This window comes from Sciurus vulgaris (genome assembly GCF_902686455.1).
Source record: "Sciurus vulgaris genome assembly, chromosome: 8".
In the NCBI taxonomy this organism is placed as follows: Eukaryota; Metazoa; Chordata; class Mammalia; order Rodentia; family Sciuridae; genus Sciurus; species Sciurus vulgaris.
This window is the reverse complement of record NC_136468.1, coordinates 55,082,337-55,104,042: the sequence shown is the minus strand read 5'-3', so window position 1 is coordinate 55,104,042 and position 21,706 is coordinate 55,082,337. Positions and strand designations below refer to the sequence as shown.

General features: G+C 32.1%; 1 protein-coding gene across 3 annotated transcripts in view; it reads right to left on the bottom strand.

Moving 5' to 3' along the window:
• Window positions 1–2,037: 2,037 nt before the first annotated feature.
• SLC25A40 (solute carrier family 25 member 40) overlaps window positions 2,038–21,706 on the bottom strand; it is a 45,662-nt gene continuing 25,993 nt past the window's right edge. For 2 of the 3 annotated variants that reach the window (XM_079150922.1, XM_079150923.1), the window contains exons 6-11: window positions 19,884–20,008; window positions 19,020–19,193; window positions 16,356–16,465; window positions 14,272–14,353; window positions 3,270–3,350; window positions 2,038–2,724 (exon numbers count right to left, since the gene is read on the bottom strand). In XM_079150922.1, coding sequence (XP_079007048.1) covers window positions 2,612–2,724; window positions 3,270–3,350; window positions 14,272–14,353; window positions 16,356–16,465; window positions 19,020–19,193; window positions 19,884–20,008 — 685 coding nt within the window. In that variant the 3' untranslated portion in view covers window positions 2,038–2,611. The remainder of the gene's footprint in view (window positions 2,725–3,269; window positions 3,351–14,271; window positions 14,354–16,355; window positions 16,466–19,019; window positions 19,194–19,883; window positions 20,009–21,706) is intronic. The other variant, XM_079150924.1, reaches the window with a different exon arrangement.

The window sequence follows — 21,706 nt, the reverse complement described above, 5'->3', positions numbered from 1 at the left end:
AATGAAAATTGATTCCTTTATAAATATCACATAACCAAGAACACAGCAAAGACCATGTTTGCAAATATTTCAATTCCTGAAATGTATTTATGGAAAAGGCTGAGATCATAAGACTGAGAGTTAAGTATGTCTACTGATGTGAGGTGAAATTTGAGAATATTCATCAATGCCAATAGTTTCATTATGTTACAAGACAGCTTTGGGAGAAAATTCAAAATTTAACATTTTAGCTATTCCCTGAACTCAATTTATATAGGTACTCTTTCTGTATAAAAATGTGGTTGTATTATGGCAAGATGCTGAAGCAATTTCTAATAAAGCTTATTTTGGATGCTAATATATTTTTAAAATATTAATGTTTCTTTACCACTTAAGTATAAAGCTTCAGTTTAGTCTTTTCATCCAGGCACACTGCATAAAATATGTGTTAGAAAAACTAGGCAATTTATTTAACTTGTACACAGTCTATCACACAAAGTAAATAAGAATTTTCCTCAAATGCAGTCTCTGGGAATGGGGGAGATTGAAACCTTTCTGGTATTCACAGTTGCTACTAACTTGAAATATGTGACTATTTTTTTTGAGAGCACAGTACTTCTCCTACTAATAAATTACTGAAAAATAAGCATAGCAAAACCAAAGTAAATTTAAATTTAATAAATTGAAATAGCAGTGTTCAAAATAAACTTTAATTTATATATAATAGAATTACATAATGATTATATATGAAAATCATTTAGTTAGAAGCACAATGATAATTTTAAGTAGGCATAAAATACTTTAACAAAATATAACAGTCATGAATATTTATATGTATATCAAGTTTAAGGTAAATCAACATAGGATAAAAAAATAAAAAAGGTTACATCAAACCCTACATAGTTTATTTCTGGTGAAACATTTAAATGCTTTTCTACTAGAATACAAAATACAATAATTCCCCTACCAATACTAGAAAAGATCTCTCACCAAAATACATTACTTTCAAGGGAAAAAAATGCCTTACATTTCCATAAAACACATAGAATATAATAAAGTGCTTTTTCCTATAGGATATAGATCCTGGGAAAAATAAAAATAAATTTTAAAAAGTATCATTTCTTGTCCTCCTAGCTTATCCCCTCTCCACCCCATGCTGGGTATCAAACCCAGGGTCTCCTGCATACAAGGCAAGCAACTCTGCCACTGAGCTACATTCCCAGCCTAATCATACCCAATCATATCTTTTTCCTATATCATTCCTTCATACAGTCATAAACTCAATTACTTATGTATAATTTCTTGAAGGAAACAGCTTCTTTAGTCTTGTGATAAATGTGAGATAGTGTAAAATTAAGGGACATTTTTGAAAACACTTTATGATATTTATTATAGTATAGGTTGAGTATCTCTTATCAAAATGCTTATAACCAGAAGTGAATTGGATTTCTGCTTTTTTTTCTTTTTGGATTCTGGAATATTTGCATATACATAATGAGATCTCTTAGAGCGGGAACCCAAGTCTAACTATAAAATTATTTTTAAGTTTCATGTATACCTTATATATATCACCTGAAGATAATTTTATGCAATGTTTTTAGTGTCCCTGAATTTTGTACACAGTCTATCACACAAAGTCAGATGTAGAATTTTCCACCTGTCATGTCATGTCAACACTCAAAAAGTTTTGGATTTTAGGGCTCTGCAGATTTTTGATTTTCAAATTAGGGAAGCTCAACCTGTCATGATATCTGTCTTATTAGAAAATAGTCAATAGAAATGAGCAAAAGAACTCCCATCAATAATGATACTTGGATAACACACTGGATAAAAACCAGAGGCCATTCCTGTACCCAGACTATTGACTTAAGACTAGTCTCAATGCAATATTGTTTTCCACTGAAAACCCAAGTTTGAGTGAAGTGAACATTTCCTACAATCAATAAAAACTCCCCCCCCTTTTTTTTTTTTTTTTACAGAAACAGTAGATAAGGTCTTTCATCATCAAAAGTAGCAAGATCCACATCACACAAATGATAATATTATGATACATACAGATTAAATTGTCATTCCTTTAATTAGAGAAATCCTAATTCATATGAGACCATGACACAGTAACTTGGGGGCCAAACAATGCATTTGAATTTAAGAAATTAACAGGTAATATTTAGCAAATATGTTATTTAACAACTTCTATTATCTACTGAAATTTCTAAGTACATGATTTAAATGTGCACAAAATGAGCTTTTTATCTTCTACACTATTCATCATTTAGCACACATTTCAAACAATTCTGATGTATCTGACATACAATAAGATTAAGTTACACTGAAATGTATAATATCAAATTCTCAGAGACTGCTTTTGATATTATGGAATACATTTTCTTTTTCTTTACAATAATACTAAGTGGTTGTGATTTTTGAATTATCTTTTAAGAAATCTCCAAAAATAAGAAAATTTTTATTTTAAAATTAGGATTATGACGTAAGAGGTACAACAGAAATGATTCACTTAAATTATTTGAAAGAAAGACATAAAATCATTGTATAACAGAATAACGTGAAAAAAGTTCTTGCCCAAGAATCTCCATCTTATTTGGTACAGGTGTTTAAAGTTGAAACAACATCACTAGAATTGTTGCCTTTGAATATTTTGTTTCTGGAAAAATGCCTTTCCAAATTCATATGTACTGATCATAATGGCACAAGCAGGGGCAATTTTAATTAAGCGAGGAATCAGGCCTGAAAAGAGAACAAGAAAAAGAACAAATTTTACCTTATTTTTTAAAAAATCTAACTTATTTGACATCATTCTGTTAATAATCAAAATAAATGAAATGATACGTCAAATTTTGTATCATAAATTGTTAGCAAAAAATAGATCAAACTACTTACTCTAAATTTCCTCACTTCCATTCTGGGTTATGCAGAAATTTTATTTTATTGATAGTAAATCTGTTACATAACCTTTAACTTACAGCAATGATATTTAGGAGAAAATAAAAAAATATATATAGAATGTTATCTGCAACTTCCTCCTTGAATTTTTTTTGGGGAGGGGTACTGGGGATTGAACCCAGGGGTGCTTAACCACTAAACCACATCCCTAGCCCTTCTTTATTTTTCATTTTGAGACAGGGTCTTGCTAAGTTGCTTAGGGCCTCACTAAATTGAGGGCAGCTTTGAACTTGTGATCCTCCTGCCATAGCCTCCTGAGCTGCTGGATTACAGGCATGCCATGCCACCATGCCAATAATTTGGTTCAAGGAGTCAGTGAATATTATTACCTGTAAATAATCCAGAAAATCCATCTTTAGCAACAATGTTCTTCATTATAACCCAGGTTGACATGTGCGAAGGCATAGAAACTGTATGTTAAAAGAAAGAATGCTATCATAAATCACAATTTAATAATTTCTCATACTGATAATACAAATATAATGGTGTTTATTGCCTTTGGGAGCATATCATTTCACTATAAGAAGAAGAGATCTGTTCACCTAAAGAGCTAATTTCAGTCTTTTTAATATTTGAATTCATTAAGAAGGAAAGGAAAAAGTTCTAAGTTCAAAGGTACACAGAAGCCTCCTTTTGAATTGAAAAGTTTGTTTCTTTAGCTTGATGGTATTATTCTTTATAGTCTTTCCCATGCCTTATAATGTTGCATATGGGATTTTTGAACTTTTTATGGGGTATCTAATACCAAAGAAAATTCCAGAATATCATTTGTCATTTCAATTTTATTCTCAATTAAAAATTTATTTTTCTTAAAGAGAGGTTCTGAGGAAAATAGTTGTTTTCCCTAGTGGTATCCTGTTGTGTGACAAGCTTTCTAAATAGACGTTTTAGTCTTGAACTAATTAGAACTATACTCTTTCCTTCATAGAGCAGATGTTTACCTAATAGTACCATTCAGTTATTTGCAACCACTGAGAACTGAGGAGAAAACTAATTTTTTTAAAATTTAGCAAGAGTAGATGTCACTGAAGTTCAAACAAAGCTTATGAATGCTGGATATGTTATACCCAAACTTTGCTTACCTTCATTTTACACAGTGATTCTAAGCACTGGATTAGAGCCCAAAGACTACTAGATGCAATAAGGTTTTTAAAAAGTCTAAGGAGTAGGCATACTAGCATGTAAGCAGTGTGAACAGTGATAGGCTGAAGGTGTCAAAGTTTTGGTTTGAGTCTAGGTGGATGATAGACAAATGATCTTTATTGCCTTCTCTAGCTTTTGAGAACTGCATTATAAAACTCTATAGTCATCAATGTTTACATTGATCTTAGCCATTAAGAAAAAGCAAAAAAAAGTGCTGGGAAGTGACACTGGTCAAATTATATTGTTACGTTGTGTGTATGTACAAATACATAACAGCAAATCCCATTCATTATGTATAGCTACAGTGCACCAATTTAAAAAAAAAAAATGGAAAAAAAAAGTAAAGAATGTACTATTAAGCAAGCCTGGGGGGAAAAATGGAAAATTTTTACCAAAATATCCTTCAAAAATAGAAACACACACACACAAAAACAAGCCCCAACAATATGCTGCTCACAAGAAACTCACTTCACCAATTAAAAAAACACAAAAGAAGGAAATAGATATTCCAAGCAAATAATAAACCAAAATTGACCAGGAGCAGCTATAATTCTGACAAAAGAGACTTTAAGACAAAATGTAAGAAGAGACAAAGGTCATTGTTGTATGATGACCCAGAGATCAATTCAAAAAGAAGATATAATAATTATAAACAAATATGCACTTAGTACCAGAGTACCCAATTTTATAAGACAGTTATTATTAGATCAAAAGGGAGAAGCTCCAATACAATAAGAGTGGGGAACTTCACCCAATTTACAATAAACAGATCAATAAACAGATTGATCATCCAGACTGAAAAATAGAGTTAGATTATACTATAGATGAAGTGAACTCAACAGAGATTTATAGACTATATCATCCAACAGCTGTAGAATACATATTCTTTTCATCGGCATATAGAACTTCCTCTAGAACGGACTACATATTAGACCACAAAACAAATCTTAACAAATTTTAAAAGATACACGTCTTTGTATCTTTTCTGACTACAATGAAATAAAACTAGGAATCAACAACAAAAGAAACTTTAAAATTATACAAATACATGCAGAATGAATAACACACTTTTGAATGAAAAAAATGGGTTACTGAAGATATCAAAAGGACAATCTAAAAAACCTGTTTAAACAAAAGAAAATGGAAGAACACACAAATTTATTGGATACAGCAAAAGCAGTATTAAGAGGGAATTTTAGCAATAAATGCCTATCATGAAAAAGACAATAATTCCAAATAAACCACTTAATGATATATATATATATATCAAGGATGTAAAAAACTAAGAACAAACCAAACCCCAAATTAGAAGGAAAGAAACAGTAAAGATCAGAGCAGACAGGAAATAATACCAAGAATTAATAAATGAGATGGCATCAGTTAAAAAGTTTCGCACAGCAAGGGAAACTATTAAGAGCATGAAGAGAGAGCCTGCAGAATGGGAAAAAATCTTTGCTAGCTACTTTCCAACAGAAGATTAATATCTAGAATATATCAAGAACTCAAAAAATCTAACACCAAAACAACAACAAATAACTCAAGAAATAAATGGGCAAATGAACTAAACAGACATTTCTCTAAAGAAGAAAAACAAATAGGCAAAAAACTATGAAAAACTGTTTAACATCTTTAGAAATCATGGAAATACAAATCAAAATTATACTGAGATTTCATCTCACTCCAGTTGGAATGGCAGTCATTAAGAATACACATAATAGGAGGCCCCGCCCAGCCACCAGACCCAGTGCCTGCTGTCTCCAGCACAGAGGCTGTGCCCCACATGGTCTAGTGACTGCATTGTGGCTGACCATCTATCAACACGTAGGGTCGCCTCTGCCCACTAGCACTGATTATTCCCAATCTGGAGGACACCAACCATAGTGGGACAGCACCCTTCTTGGGACACTGCTTTATAAAGTTCTTCTCTGGTATCAGGCTACTAAACACTAGGAGCTTTGAACAGTATACTTATAGTTATTATAGAATTTTTTTATTAGTAATATTATTACGATTATTCCTATTACACCTATTATTCCTTTTTTCTTTTATTAATATTTGTATCACTCTATTTTCCTCTTATCTGTTTCCTTAGAGACTTTTTCTCCATTTTCTCATGCTAACAACCTATTTCTTTTAATTCCACTTTCACTATTCCTATGATGTTGTACCGCTATACACTCACTTCTTATCTCATTGTTATATCCTACACCCTCCCCATCCTCTTTTTCCACCATTAGAAATTGTAGTCCTTATTGCAAACCTATTGGTTGTGCTGTAGAAAAATAATCATATTCATCATCTCTATTTATTAAGACAATATAGTTAATATCTTAATAGGGACTATTTGGCTTAAGGATGCATATTGTTTTTTATGGTGTGCAGCTAATACTGATCTCTCACTTCAAGGTAAGGTATGGAAAGCTGCAGAGCCATTATAATACCTCAGATTCACACTGCTAGAGGCGAAGATACACAAACAACATGAGAAAACAAGGGAAGAAAGTGTCCCAAACAAACCTAGATGCTACATTGATAGAATCCAATGACAGCATGGCAGAAGAAATGCAGAAAAGGAGTTTAGAATGTACATAATTAAAATGATTTGAGAAGCAAATGACAAGAGAGCAAATGCAGGCAATAAACGATTGCACAAATAAACAGTTAAAAGAGCAAATGAAGGAAGCAAAAGATCATTTTAATGAAGAGATAGAGACTCTGAAAAATAACCAAATAGAAATCACCGAAATGAAGGAAACAATAAACCAAATTAAAAACTCAATAGAAAGCATAACCAACAGGCTAGGTCACTTGGAAGACAGAACCTCAGACAATGAAGACAAAACATTAAATCTTGAAAATGAAGTTGACCAAATAGAGAAGATGGTAAGAAATCATGAATAGAACCTCCAAGTATTATGGGATATCATGAAAAGACCAAATCTAAGAATTACTGGGATTGAGGAAGGCACAGAGATACAAACCAAAGGAATGAATAATCTATTCAATGAAATAATATCAGAAAATTTCCCAAATCTGAAGAATGAAATGGAAAATCAAACACCAGAGGCTTACAGGAACCAAATGTACAAAATTACAACAGACCCACACCAAGGCACATTATAATGAAAATACCTAACATACAAAATAAAGATAGAATTTTAAAGGCTGTGAGAGAAAAGCGTCAGATTACAAATGGGAGGAAACCAATACAGATATCAGCAGGTTTCTCAGTCCAAAGAAAGAAGGGCCTGGAACAATATATTTCAAGCTCTGAAAGAAAATGGATGCCAACCAAGAATCTTATATCAGCAAAACTTACCTTCAGATTTGATGACAAAATAAAATCCTTCCATGATAAACAAAAGCTAAAAGAATTTACAAGTAGAAAGCCTGCTACACTACAGAACATTCTCAGCAAAATATTCCATTAGAAAGAAATGAAAAACAACAGTGTAAGTCAGCAAGGGGAGGAACTACACTAAAGGAATAGCCAATTAAAGGAGAAGCCACATCGTTTAAAAGCAAAAATAAGCCAAAATGACCAGGAATACAAGTTATATCTCAATAATAACGCTGAATGTTAATGGCCTAAATTCATCAATCAAAAGACACAGGCTGGCAAATTGTATTAAAAAGAAAGAGCCAACAATATCCTGCCTTCAACAGACTCATCTAGTAGAAAAAAATATCCACAGACTAACGGTGAAAGGATGGAAAAAACATACCATACACATGGATTCAGTAAAAAAGGCGGGGGTTTCCATCCTCATATTAGATAAAGTGGACTTCAAGCCAAAGTTAGTCAGAAGGGATAAAGAGGGACATTTCATACTGCTTAAGGAAAGCATAAATCAGCAAGACATAACATCGTAAATATTTATGCCAAAAACAATAGTGCATCCATATACGTTAAACAAATCCTTTTCAATTCCAGGAACTAAGTAGACCAAAACACAGTATTACTAAATGACTTTAAGACACCTCTCTCACATTGGACAGCTCTTCTGAACAAAAATTGAACAAAGAAACCACAGATCTCAATAACACAGTCAATAATTTAGACTTAACAGACATATATAGAATATTCCATCTATCAACAAGCGAATACAGTTTCTTCTCAGCAGCACATGGATTCTTCTCTAAAATATTGCCACCAAGCTATTCTTAGGAAATATAAAAAAATAGAGATACTACCTTGCATTCTATCAGATCATAATGGAATGAAATTAGAAATGAATGATAAAATAAAAAACAGAAACTACTCCCCTACCTGGAGACTAAATAATACACTATTGAATGATGCATGGATAACAAAAGACATCACAGGGGAGATAAAAAAATTCTTAGAGGTAAACAAGAACAATGACACAACATATCAAAATCTCTGGGATGCTATGAAAGCAGTACTAAGGAGAAAATTCATTGCATGGAGCACATTCAATAAAAGAAAAATGTGAAAATTAAATGATCTAACATTATAGCTCAAAGTCCTAGAAAAAGAAGAACAGAGCAACACCAGAAGTAGAAGACAGGAAATAATCAAAATCAGAGCTGAAATCCAATAAAATTGAAACAAAAGAAATAATTCAAAAAAAATTTGAGAAAACAAAAAATTAATTCTTTGAAAAAAATAAACAAAATTGATAAACCCTTAGCCCCACTAATGAAGAGAAGGAGAAAGAAAACTCAAATTACTAAAATTTGTGATGAAAAAGGAAACATCACAACAGACACTACTGAAATACAAAATATAATTAGAAGCTATTTTAAAAATCTATACTCCAACAAAACAGAAAATCTCGAAGACAATGACAGGTTTCTAGAGACATATGATCCACCCAAACTAAATCTGGAAGACATACAGAATTTAAATAGATCAATTTCAAGCAATGATATAGAAGTCATCAAAAGCCTACCAACAAAGAAAAGTCCGGGACCAGATGGATTCTCAGCCAAGTTCCACAAGACCTTCAAAGAAGAGCTCATTCAAATACTCCTCAAAGTCTTCCATGAAATAGAAGAGGAGGGAACCCTTCCAAACTCATTCTATGAAGCTAATATCCCCCTGATACCTAAACCAGACAAAGACACATCGAGGAAAGAAAATTTCAGACCAATATCCCTAATGAACATAGATGCGAAAATTCTTAACAGAATTTTAGCTAAGTGCATACAAAAACATATTAAAAAGATAGTGCACCATGATCAAGTGGGGTTCATCCCAGGGATGCGAGTTTGGTTCAATATTGGGAAATAAGTAAATGTAATTCACCACATCAACAGGATTAAACTTAAGAATCACATGATTATTTTGATAGATGCAGAAAAAGCATTTGATAAAATATAGCACCCCTTTATGCTTAAAACACTAGAAAAAATAGGGATAGTAGAAACATATCTCAACATTGTAAAGGCAACCTATGCTAAGCCCATGGCTAACATCATTCTAAATGGAGAAAAACTGAAAGCATTCCCCCTAAAAACTGGAACAAGGCAAGGATGCCCTCTTTCACCACTTCTGTTCAACATCATCCTTGAAACTCTAGCCAGAGCAATTAGATAGACTACGAAGAAATTAAAGGGATATGAATAGAAAAAGAAGAACTCAAACTATCACTATTTGCCGATGATGGGATTCTACATTTAGAGGAGCTGAGAAATTCCACCAGAAAACTTTTAGAACTTATAAATGAATTCAGTAAAGTAGCAGGATATATCAAGACTCATAAATCTAATGCACTTTTATTCATAAGTGATGAAAGAGAAATTAGGAAAACTACCCCATTCACAATAACTTCAAAAAAATATAATACTTGGGAATCAATCTAACAAAAGATGTGAAAGACCTCTACAATGAAAACTACAGAATACTAAAGAAATAAATTAAAGAAAACCTTAGAAGATAGAAAGATCTCCCATGCTCTTGGATAGGCATAATTCATATTGTCAAAATGGCCATATTACCAAAAGTGCTATACAGATTCAATGCAATTCCAATTAAAATCCCAATAATGTACCTCACAGAAATAGAGAAAGCAATCATGAAATTCATTTGGAAGAATAAGAGACCCAGAATAGCTAAAGTAATTCTTAGCAGGAAGAGTGAAGCAGGTGGTATCACAATATTAGACCTTCAACTATACCACAGAGCAATAGTAACAAAAATGGCATGATATTGCACCAAAATAGACAGGTAGACCAATGGCATAGAATAGAGGACACAGAGACAAACCCTCATAAATACAGTTATCTCAACTAGACAAAGCTGTCAAAAAACCTACAATGGAGAAAAGATAGCCTGTTCAACAAATGGTGCTGGGAAAACTGGAAATGCATATGCAGCAAAATGAAACTAAACCCCTATCTCTCACCCTGCACAAAACAACTCAAAATGAATCAAGGACCTAGGAATTAGACCAGAGACCCTGCACCTAACAGAAGAAAATTAGGTCCAAATATTTATAATGTCAGTTTAGGACCAGACTTCCTTAACATGACTCCCAAAGCCCAAGAAATAAAAGCAGGAATCAGTAATTGTGACAGATTCAAACTAAAAAGCTTTTTCTCCACAAAGGAAACAACAATGTGAAGAGAGAGCCTATAGAGTGGGAAAAATTTTTTGCCACACACACTTGAGATAAAGCACTAATCTCCAGAATCTATAAAGAACTCAAAAAACTTTACACCAAGAATACAAATAATCCAATTGACAAATGGGCTAAGGAAATGAGCAGACACTTCACAGAGGAAGATCTACAAGCAATCAACAGATATAAGAAAAAATGTTCAACATCTCTAGTAATAAGAGAAATGCAAATCAAAACTACATTAAGATTTCATCTCACCCCAGTTAGAATGTATTCTATTATCAAGACTACAAGCAACAATAGGTGTTGGTGAGGATGTGGGGTAAAAGGTACACTCATACATTGCTGGTGGGGTTGCAAATTGATGCAGCCACCCTGGAAAGCAGTATGGAGATTCCTTAGAAAATTTGGAATGGAACCACCATTTGACCCAGCTATCCCACTCCTTGGTCTATACCCAAAGGACTTAAAATCAGCATACTATAGTAACACAGCCAAACCAATGTTTATAGCAGCTCAGAACCAATCGAGGTGCCCTCCAACAGATGAATGGATAAAGAAACTGTGGTATATACACAATGGAATATTATTCAGCCATAAAGAAGAACAAAATTATGGCATCTGCAGGAAAATGGATGGAAATGGAGAATATCACGCTAAGTAAAATAAGCCAATCCCCAAAAAACAAAGGCCGAGTGATTTCTCTGACAAGTGGATAATGATGCATAACAGGTGTGGGGGGAGGAGGTAAGGGAAGAAAGGGGGAAGGATGGATTATGTAAAGGGAAATAGGAGTGGGGAGGGTACGGAGGGAAGGAAAGATAATAGAACGAGACAAACATCATTACCCTATGTATGTGTATGATTACACAAATAGTATGACTACTTTGTGTACAACCAGAGAAATGATAGTTGTACCCCATTTGTGTATAATGAATCAAAATTAAAAAAAAGAATACGAGTAATAAATGATGGTGAGGATGCAGGGAAAAAGGAAGACTTTTACACTGTTGGTGGGACTGTAAATTAATACAGCCTCTAGGGATATTAGTATGGAGGTTCTTCAAAAGTCTGGGAATGGAAGTACCATGTGACTTAGCTATATCACTCCTCAGTATTTATTAAAAAAAACAAAAAACAAAAAACTAAAGCATACCATGGCAATGTACATAGCAAAATTCGCAATAGCTAAGTTATGGAACCGGTCTAAGCGGCCATTAACAGATGAATGAATAAACACATTTTGCCACTTAATGAAACAGAATCGGTATTTCTAAATTTCAGTTATGTAAAAATATCAAAGTCTCTATGAAGGTAAATGAGGCTTATGATTTATTTAAGAAGCTATACTACTGGGGCTGAGGATATAGTTCAGTTTTGTAGAGAGCATGCCTAGGATGCACAATCCCCAGCACCACCAAAAAAAAAAAAAAAAAAAAAAAAAGAAGCTACACTATCAACATAAATAGTATAAACATAATAACTATAGCAACTTAACAAAAGGAACAATTATTTTTAAATCAATGACAAAACATTTATGAATGAAATTAAACTTTCTAAAAAAAAGTCTGTGACAAGAACTTTATACAAGTTGACAATTTTTTGTTTTATAAAGTTATTAATACAAGTAATAAGAAACACTTTTTAAAGAAACACTGTTTTTAACTAAATATTTAAAGAATAGAAAATAATAAATGCTCATTTATTGACCAAATTTATTAAATTGTAACAACTGTATATTTTGGATACTACTTAAGTTCCCTATATAGTCCTCCCAAATCATCTTGTTCCCCTTTCCTCAGAGCAAAAACTCCTTTTAAAAAATTATCTTTCTCATTTTGTTTAAATTTTTATATCTGAATATGTTGATAAACAATGTATATCCTTATTTTCCCCTTTTAAACTTTGTATAAATGGCATCACACCATGCATTTACTCTTGTAATGTGCTTCTAAAATTATCTAGGTTGGTAAGTGTAGCAGTATTTTATTCATTTTAATTACCACATAGCGTTGGATTATATAGATTATTATGACACACCCATAAATCTTGCCAAGAGACATTTAGGTGATTTTTAACTTTCTGTTATCCTTTGAATATCTTTGTACACGTGTAGAGGCTTCTCTAGGGCACATATCTAGGAGCAAACCTGTTCATTCAAGGGGCTTCCTTGATATTACCATACTGTTTTCCAAAGCAGTTGTTCCAAACTTGTACTTTCACCATCACAGCATGATTATTCATATCTTCCCCAATAATTCAATTAATATAAAATGTCCTCTCATTGCTGTTACTCATTACTACTAAGATTGATTAAAATAAGTGTGTTACTCATTACTACTAAGATTGATTAAAATAATGGTAAAATTAACCATTTTTAGTGATTCTTTTTTTTTTTTTAACAAAAAATATTGTTTTGAGCCAGGCACAGTAGCACAAGCATGTAATTCCAGCAGCTCAAGAGGCTGAGGCGGGAGGATCATGAGTTCAAAGCCAGCCTCAGCAACTTAGTGAGACCTTGCCTCTAATAAAAATATAAAAAAGGGCTGGGAATGTGACTGAGTGGTTGTAGAACCCTGGATGTAATCCCTGGCGCACACACACAGACACACAAAATAAAAATTGAAAAAAAAAAAAAAAAAAAAGGCTGAGGATGTAGTTCAGTGGTAGAGCATCACTGGCTTCAATCCCCAGTGCCACAAAAATAAAAAAAAAGCTGTCTGGAATATTTATAATAGTTTAATCAATATTAAATTTATTAAAAATTAAGATTAAAAAATTTAAAATGTTTAAATTGTGTTTTAAAATATTTACTATACAGAGAAAATCAAGCTTAACCTCTAAAAAATAGGTGCATTTGGACAAAGTTTAAAAAGTTGAAACCAGACATTAACTTTTAAAAAATTAAATATAATGATGTACTCAAATGAGATAACAGTTATAGGATCTGGCACTTACTAAACCCTAGATGTTTATATGTGTGTGTATGTATTACTGGGGATTTAATCCAGGGGTGCGTCCCCACTGAGCCACATTCCTAACCCTTTTTAAAATTTAAAAAAAATTTTTTTAATTTGTTCTAATTAGTTACACATGACAGTAGAATGCATTTTGACACATCATACATATATGGAGTATAACTTATTCTTCTGGTTGTACATGATGTAGAGTTACACAGGTCATGTAATCATATATGCACATAGTATAATAATGTCTGATCATTCTACTATTATTCCTACCTCCATGCTCCCTCCCTTCCTTTCATTCCCTCTGCCTAGTCCAAAATACCTCTATTCTTCCTGCCCCCCACCGGCCCTTTTTATATTTTTAATTTTAAGACATGTTTTCACAAAGTTGCCCAGACTGGCCTTAAACTTGTGATCCTCCTATATCACAACATGTTGGGATTATGACTTGTACCACCACATCTGGAATTTCTTAAATTTTTTGTTTGGGTTTAGAGTATTTTTTCTAGTATATATTTATTAGTTTTGTTAAAGAACAAGACATAAGGAAAAAAAATCTTTTTCTTAGATATCTAACCTAATACCTAGAAGGAAAAAATGACACCTTAAAAATGTTTTAAATTAATTAAACTTACTTTTTTGACTTTCATATATCCAAAGTTGGGTCTGCTTTTGTGTTTTTACCACATCAAATGGTAAAGTTGCAACAGCTGCAAACTATCAGAAAGTGAAACTGATTAATTTAAATCTATCTTTTAATTTTTCCTAAAGTATTTTTAAATTCTTCTAATTAGCATATTAACAAAGATAATAATGAAAATCACTAAGTTTAAAACAAAACATATTTTTAAAAAGATTTTATTAAAGAAAACAGATATGCCTTGTATACTCCTCACAAGACTGAAGTAAACAGCTGCAGAAAAGTTCCCTTACTTTCCTGAGATCAGTTACTATGGTAGAGACAGGATTCCAATCAGATCTCTCTGACTCCAAAATTCACAATTTTTGATACTTCTTTACCACACATGAAGGTACTACACAATATTAAAGCAGAAATTCTCCAGTAAACAGTTAAAAATTTCCAACAAATGTTTTAAAAGTAAATAAAATTTTAAAAAGGTAAATAAAAGGTTTTTGAACATTTAGTTCTATATACCTTTTCTTATTGGACTTTAAACGCTTTAAACTATCAAATATAGTTACAAGGGCACAAAAATCACATTTTAAAAAACTTTTCTCAAAATGATTCAATTTTACAATTATTTCTATAGTGCCTTAGGTAAGGGAGAGTTTTTTAAATGGAGTAATTAAATTCCTTTAAGAATATTCGCACTATACCTGATATAACAGCCACACAAAGTAAAATCTGTTATCTATTTTGCTTACCAACTAACTCAGAGTTGGGCAACAAACTCATAATATGCTCCTTAAACTCAATTACATTTTATTTTACACCAGCACTTTGTTAAGTTCTTGATATCAGTTTTAAAGATCATGGGTAAGACTAAATTACTGTTTATCTCCACAACCTACCATGCAGTAGCAACAGGTAGCTACAATGTCATATACATTTCTTACTCACTTTCTAAAATAATATAGTTTAAACTGCCCTGTTTAATGACAGAAAGCCTGGATGCTGTTACTTTCATGTGCTTTTTCTGTTAAACAGACATGTCTTTATTTGAAAACTGCCAAAAGGTATTTTCTAGACCATTAAAACAGAGTTTAAAATATGTTTTCTACTTTAACCAGAAATAGTAAAATAGAGAACTTCCCTTCATATTGCTGTAAAACTGGTGCACCATCCTGAAGCCATTATTCAATAATACTAATTGCTTTTCTGGCCCAATGGGCTTACAATTTACTATGCTTAATTTGACAGATTTTAGACCTAATAATATTCTTATCTAAGTTTTGAACTCCACAGCAGTAGCTTCTGTAGCGTAGGTTTTCTGATATATTATTCCAGTACTTTCTGTCAGGTTTCTATCACTTCACTCTGGACCTTTAGTTCTGTTTTAATGTGATTCCAATATATCAGTGTCATGCTTTCAATAATCACAAATTACTTTTGGAAGTATGTAGGTAAATAAAACTCTTTATGGCCAAAGACAGGGTGACATAAATCAATTTAAAAAAAAGTTTGCTGTACAACTTTCTACTATATATGTAGAGGTGGGGAAAGGCAAACTTCCCACTTAAGAATGATCATTTAAGATTCTTCCCTTCTGGTTGTAATTTTTCTTGCAATTTTTATAAGCCAAACTGTTTCCTTAGAAACAGAAAGTAGCAACAGGGTATGAAACTGCTTCTATTTAGTTCAAACATACATAAAGGATGAGACTCCATGAAATATTACTTAGTCATGTCTACTACTATTTATAAACCCAATATATTATAAAATATTCTGTAAATAATAAAGCACTATTTCAAGTATTATCATGGTCATAACTAATGATCCAACAAATCTAAATATTTTTCAGAAAATATAATAATGTACTTGTAATATAATTTAAAACATAAGCACAGAGTACATTCTAAAACTATTTTAATAGTCAATAATTTATTTCCTTAAATAGGATGATAAATACTTAAAATTTAATACAGTGCAGTTCAAAAAGAACTATCTCAATGTACAGTAAATACTATCTAATATTTACTCCATTTTAAAATAATAATACCATTTTGCTGGAGTATTAACAACAAAGAATAAACTTACAGAACCAGACAATGCCCCTGAAGCAAAGTTGATCATAAATGTCGGTTCATATAAACCAGATTTCTCACACAACCACTTCTTTAAAATTTCATAGTTATACCAGTACATTGCTATAAAAATAGAGAATGAAATGAGCACACATTTAGAAATAAAATGTCAACTTTAAAGAAAAGAATTATGAAGTCATAAATTAAAGGAAAAGAAAAATTCTAACACTGACACAGATCTTGCTTTCTGTTTAGACTGGATGGAATTTAAAAAGGCAAGGAATTAAAATTTTTAATAATATTCTAGCATTATGTTTTCTGCAGGGGGTACTGGGGATTAAACTCAGGGGCACTTGACCACTGAGCCCCTGCCCCAGCCCTATTTTGTATTTTATTTAGAGACAGGGTCTCACTGAGTTGCTTAGCACCTCAGTTTTGCTAAGGCTGGCTTTGAACTCTCCATCTTCTTGCTTCAGCCTCCTGAGCCACTGGGATCAAAGGTGAGCACCACTGTGCCAGCCTATTCTAGCATTCTTATAAACAAAAACCACCCTGTGCAACAGTAAAGTGGTACAAAAATTCCCAAACCTGAAAAGAAGGAGTAGGATAAAGGAAAAGTAAATGTCCACCAATTAATTAACACAGATGTAAAAATCTTTAAAAAAAAATAAAGCAAAATGAAGCTAGATTGGGTTATCCCATAAATGCTATGCTAAGGTAGTTACTATAACAAACAGTGTTATATACCACATTAACAAAACAATGGCATAAATAGTAATCAAAAAAAGCATTCAATAACATTTAACACTTCCATGTAAAGTAAGAAAAAAATTTTAGGATTCTGAGGTAAAGGGGAATTCCTTTACTTGATAGATAGCATGCATCAACCCCGTAGCAAAAAAATAATTATGAATGTTGAAACAACAAAACTATTTACGTTAAAATAAGAAAAATGATGGGAATGCTTATCATTAGTACTCAAAACTGTACTAAGCAGGAAGAAAAATTATAATAATTAAAATAATATATAACCTTTATGAGAAAAATTAAAATCTCTCCTGAAACACTTTAAAGAAGTTATATTATGGGCTGGGATTATAGCTCAGTGGTGAAACACTTGCCTCGCATGTGTGAGGGACTGGGTTCAATCCTCAGCATCACATAAAAATCAAATAAATAAAGATATTGTGTCTATCTATGACTAAAAATGTTTTTTTTTTTTAAGTTACATTATTAACAATCAGATATGACATTCTTAGAGAAAAAAAAGTGAGGTAACATCAAGAATTTTTTACAAAGAACTTAAAATTTGGTAATTTTGACAAAATCTATTGGCACAGATTTAGACAAATCAACCAGTGAGACAGATGCATGCATATGCATGAAAATTTGATATGACAGAGGTGACAATGCAGATCCCTGCAGGAACTGTAATTATTCCATGAATGATGCTGATACAATAAGCAATTCAGATTTGGGGCGGTGAGAATGAATACCTATTTGGTTCATATCCCCCAAATCAATTGTGAATAACTGGATGGCTAGTGAAACAGTGACCAACTTTATTAATAATCAGAGAAATGTAAATTAAAATGAGGTGCTACTTTAGCTAGTAAACAAAATGAAAGACCTGTGACAATAAAAGAGTTAGCAAAGGTATAAAGCAGGTAGAAATTTCATGCATTGATGGTAGCTGTAGAAATCCACTTAATCACTTTAGAAATCAGTATCAACAGAAGAATGAATCAGACATTACTTTCCTATGTTCATAGATGAATACATGACCAGTGTAACTCCATATCATGTACAACCAAAAGAACAGAAGTTATACTTCATGTATGTATGAAATGTCAAAATACATTCTACTGTCAAATATAACTAAAAAGAACAAATAAAAAAATTTTTAAAAGAATCCACTGTTACCTAATAAAACTAGAACTGTATATATGGAACTGGGTGTGGTGGCACACACCTGTAATCCCAGTTACCTAGGAGGTTGAGACAGGAGGATCACCAAGTTTAAAATCAGCCTGGGCAACTTCAGGAGAACCTGTCTCAAAATAAAAATGCTGGAGATATAGCTCAGAGGTAGAACAATCCCAGGTTCAATCCCCAGTACCAAACAATAACAAATAAACAGTAAAGCAAACATAAGTGACATAAGAAATGATTAGTTATCTATTTCATGTTTTTAAACAGCATAACTGAGCACAACCACCCATCTGATTATTTGATTTATAATAACACTTTTTAGGATACTCAATGGGGAGATGCTTATTTTTAATAATTAAAAAAGTAGGAATTCATATAATTTTAAAAGTGGTCTTAAGTGGGTTTTATAATATTTTGATTTGCAAAAGTTTACTTACCTTACTGATTATCATTTACTTAGAATAAGGTTAAAAACAGTTTTTATTCCCTGAATATGAATACCTATTAGTTAATGCTTAAAAGGAAAATTAAACACAAGGAGAAAAGAAAAGAAGGCTTGAATTAGAAACTTCATTCAATAAAGACTTATGAAGATCTGAAAGTCCAACAATGAACTAGGACTTTGTGGTCACTACAGAAAATAGCTTACCTTTAACCATAAAGGGTTTAAAACCTAGTAAAAGTAATATATGAATAAGACAAGGTTATGTAAAATTTAGCAGCAACTAATAAGAAGACATCCTACCTGAGAAAGGTACATCTCTAAGAACAGTGGGAACCCAGCCCTTCCAAAGTGAAATCCAACCATCTTCAGCAACTTTCTTGCTGACAAATCGATGCAGTTCCTCATAAGAAAACTTCTTAGACTGCATCTTGGTTCTAATCAATTCTAAGGGACTTATCACAGTTACTGCACCAACTAACAAAAAAAAAAAAAAAACACAAACAAAAACAAAGTCATGTACTAAGCAAATACACAGGCAAAAATATTTCAAGCATTTTATATTTTAACATTTTACTCTGAAATGTCTGCAAACATTAAAATCAAATACCTAATGATGTCAAAAGATTGGAACAGATTTTCACCCTTGATGAAACAAAAAGTTATATTTTCATATATTTTTTTCTGGTTTTAACTCTTTCAAGAGCAGTCCCAGAAAATAGTCAACTAGAACTATTACAACTTATTCTAGTTAGTGCCCCCAATAAATCTCACTACTGTTTCACAGATATAAATGTTCTTCTGCATAGAGGCAAATTTTCTTCTGACTACACTCTGAACCTAAGGTTGTGAAGACTTTCGTTCAAGACGTTGGCCAGAAACACATATGGGCCCAGATAATACCTTGGAAGTTTAAGAGAGTAATAACCAATTCTGATGGCACTCTAAAAACTGTCTGAGACTCAATCAAGATGGGCTATCCCCATCTAATTCTGATGGCACTCACTATGTTATGTGACTTTTGTAATAAAGATATTAACAAATTAGTACTAACTGGAAAGCAAAATACACTGATACTCTGTACACTGTACAAATTCTCTGTGAAAACCAAATTTAAATGGATGTTCTAAACCAAAACCAAAAAGAAAATAAAAATGTATTACTTACATCTGGCCACAATTCCAGCAACAATTGGTATTCGGGTTTCATTTTCTCCTAATTTAGATCTCAGAAAAGCACTTAATTGATCATAGCAGGTAAAATAAATAACTGTGGCAGGGACTGCCATCACTCTGATAGAAACAAACCAGGCTTTAGAAACTTCATTCAATAAAGTTTTTTTTTTTTTCAAAATTATCAAACATACTATTGAATTAAATTCAAATATTACTATAAGCTAAAAAAATCTTTTATTTTGGATAAGCTAAAAAACACAACAAATAAGGCCCATGAGATATTTTTTAATTTAAAAATTATTAGCATTTAATTTAGCAATAAAAAAGTTATAAAATAGGTATCTGCCTTCCTCTAGTTATGAAGATAAGTTACAATATATGGCATTGAATAAATGCTATATAAGATAAATTATAATATGTAGTATTAAGTAAGTAACCAAATTCAGATAATATAAATTACATAACTTCAGGTGATAAATAGGAAAATACAATTAGAACACTTGTTCTTTTCCTTGACTTTTTGGGTCTGTTTCTGGTCTCCCAGACATGATTTCCCAATTAGCATTTACCATAATATGAGAATCACTAAAATAAAAAAGTTGTTGAACAACAGAAAAATATTTTTGAACTATGGATATATATAGCACACCTATTTACAAATAGAAATAAACTACAATTAACATTATCAGAATTATTTACACTAGTTTTGAGGAAATTCTAATGACATTCTTTTAAATGAAAATTTAAAAAGGGACTTATTAAATTCACATACAATGTTGTAGGCATTGTCATGGCAGAAATATTAATGCAATAAGAAGCCAGTTTATGTTTTATGCTTATGGTTTAATGTACCATTGTTTGGAATGCTTTAATAATCATTTTTTTTTTTTTTTCCTGGTACTGGGAATTGAACCCAGAATCCAGAAGCACTTTACTCCCAAGCCACATCCCTGGCCCTATTTTTTTTTTTTTTTTTTTTTTTTTTTTTGATTCAGGGAGTCACTAAGTTGCTTAGGGACTCACTAATTTGCTGAGGCTGACCTCGAACTTGCCACTCCTGAGTGGCTGGGATTATAGGTGTACACGATCACACCTGGAGGAAGCTGAAAATTTAGGAGTAGGACTGAAGTGGTGATCTTAGATCTACCACTAACATAATCTTAGGTGTTAAAATAAATTCCTCAAAATTGACTAATTTTCTCTATACAAAGGATAGAAATTTTTAGAAATAGATGAGGCAGGGAAAGCCTAGGTATTCCTTGGAATTTTTACACTCAGCCCTACTAGTTTATCATATTCATATAAGTGCTAGTAAGTAGAATTGCCTGGAGAAGGAAACATACATACCACAATACCCCTCACAGTTTTGATAAAATAAAAATCAAATAAACACTAAATTCTTTTTAAAAATTTTTTTCCCCTCTGGTTCTGGGAATTGAATCCAGGAATGCATTTCACTTTTTTATTTTGAGACAGGATCTTGCTAAATTATCAAGGGTAGACTCAAACTTGTGATCCTCTTGCTGCAACCTTATGAGTGGCTGGGATTAAAAGCACGTACATGCTACTGCACCTAGCCTAAATTATTTCTGAATGTGAAAAAAAAATTATGCTCATGCGTCAAAGATTAACACAGAAGGTCTGGTTGCTCAAATCTTCTATAATTATCTTTAAGAAGCCCTGTTTGTGTGCTGAGCTTTGACTAACTCATGGGAATTTAGCTACTGGAATGTTCAGTATGATAATAATTTCTCTATGTCTAAAGCATTAAACCAATTAATTTAAGTTGATTTGTGCAAAGTAATGTATGCTAAA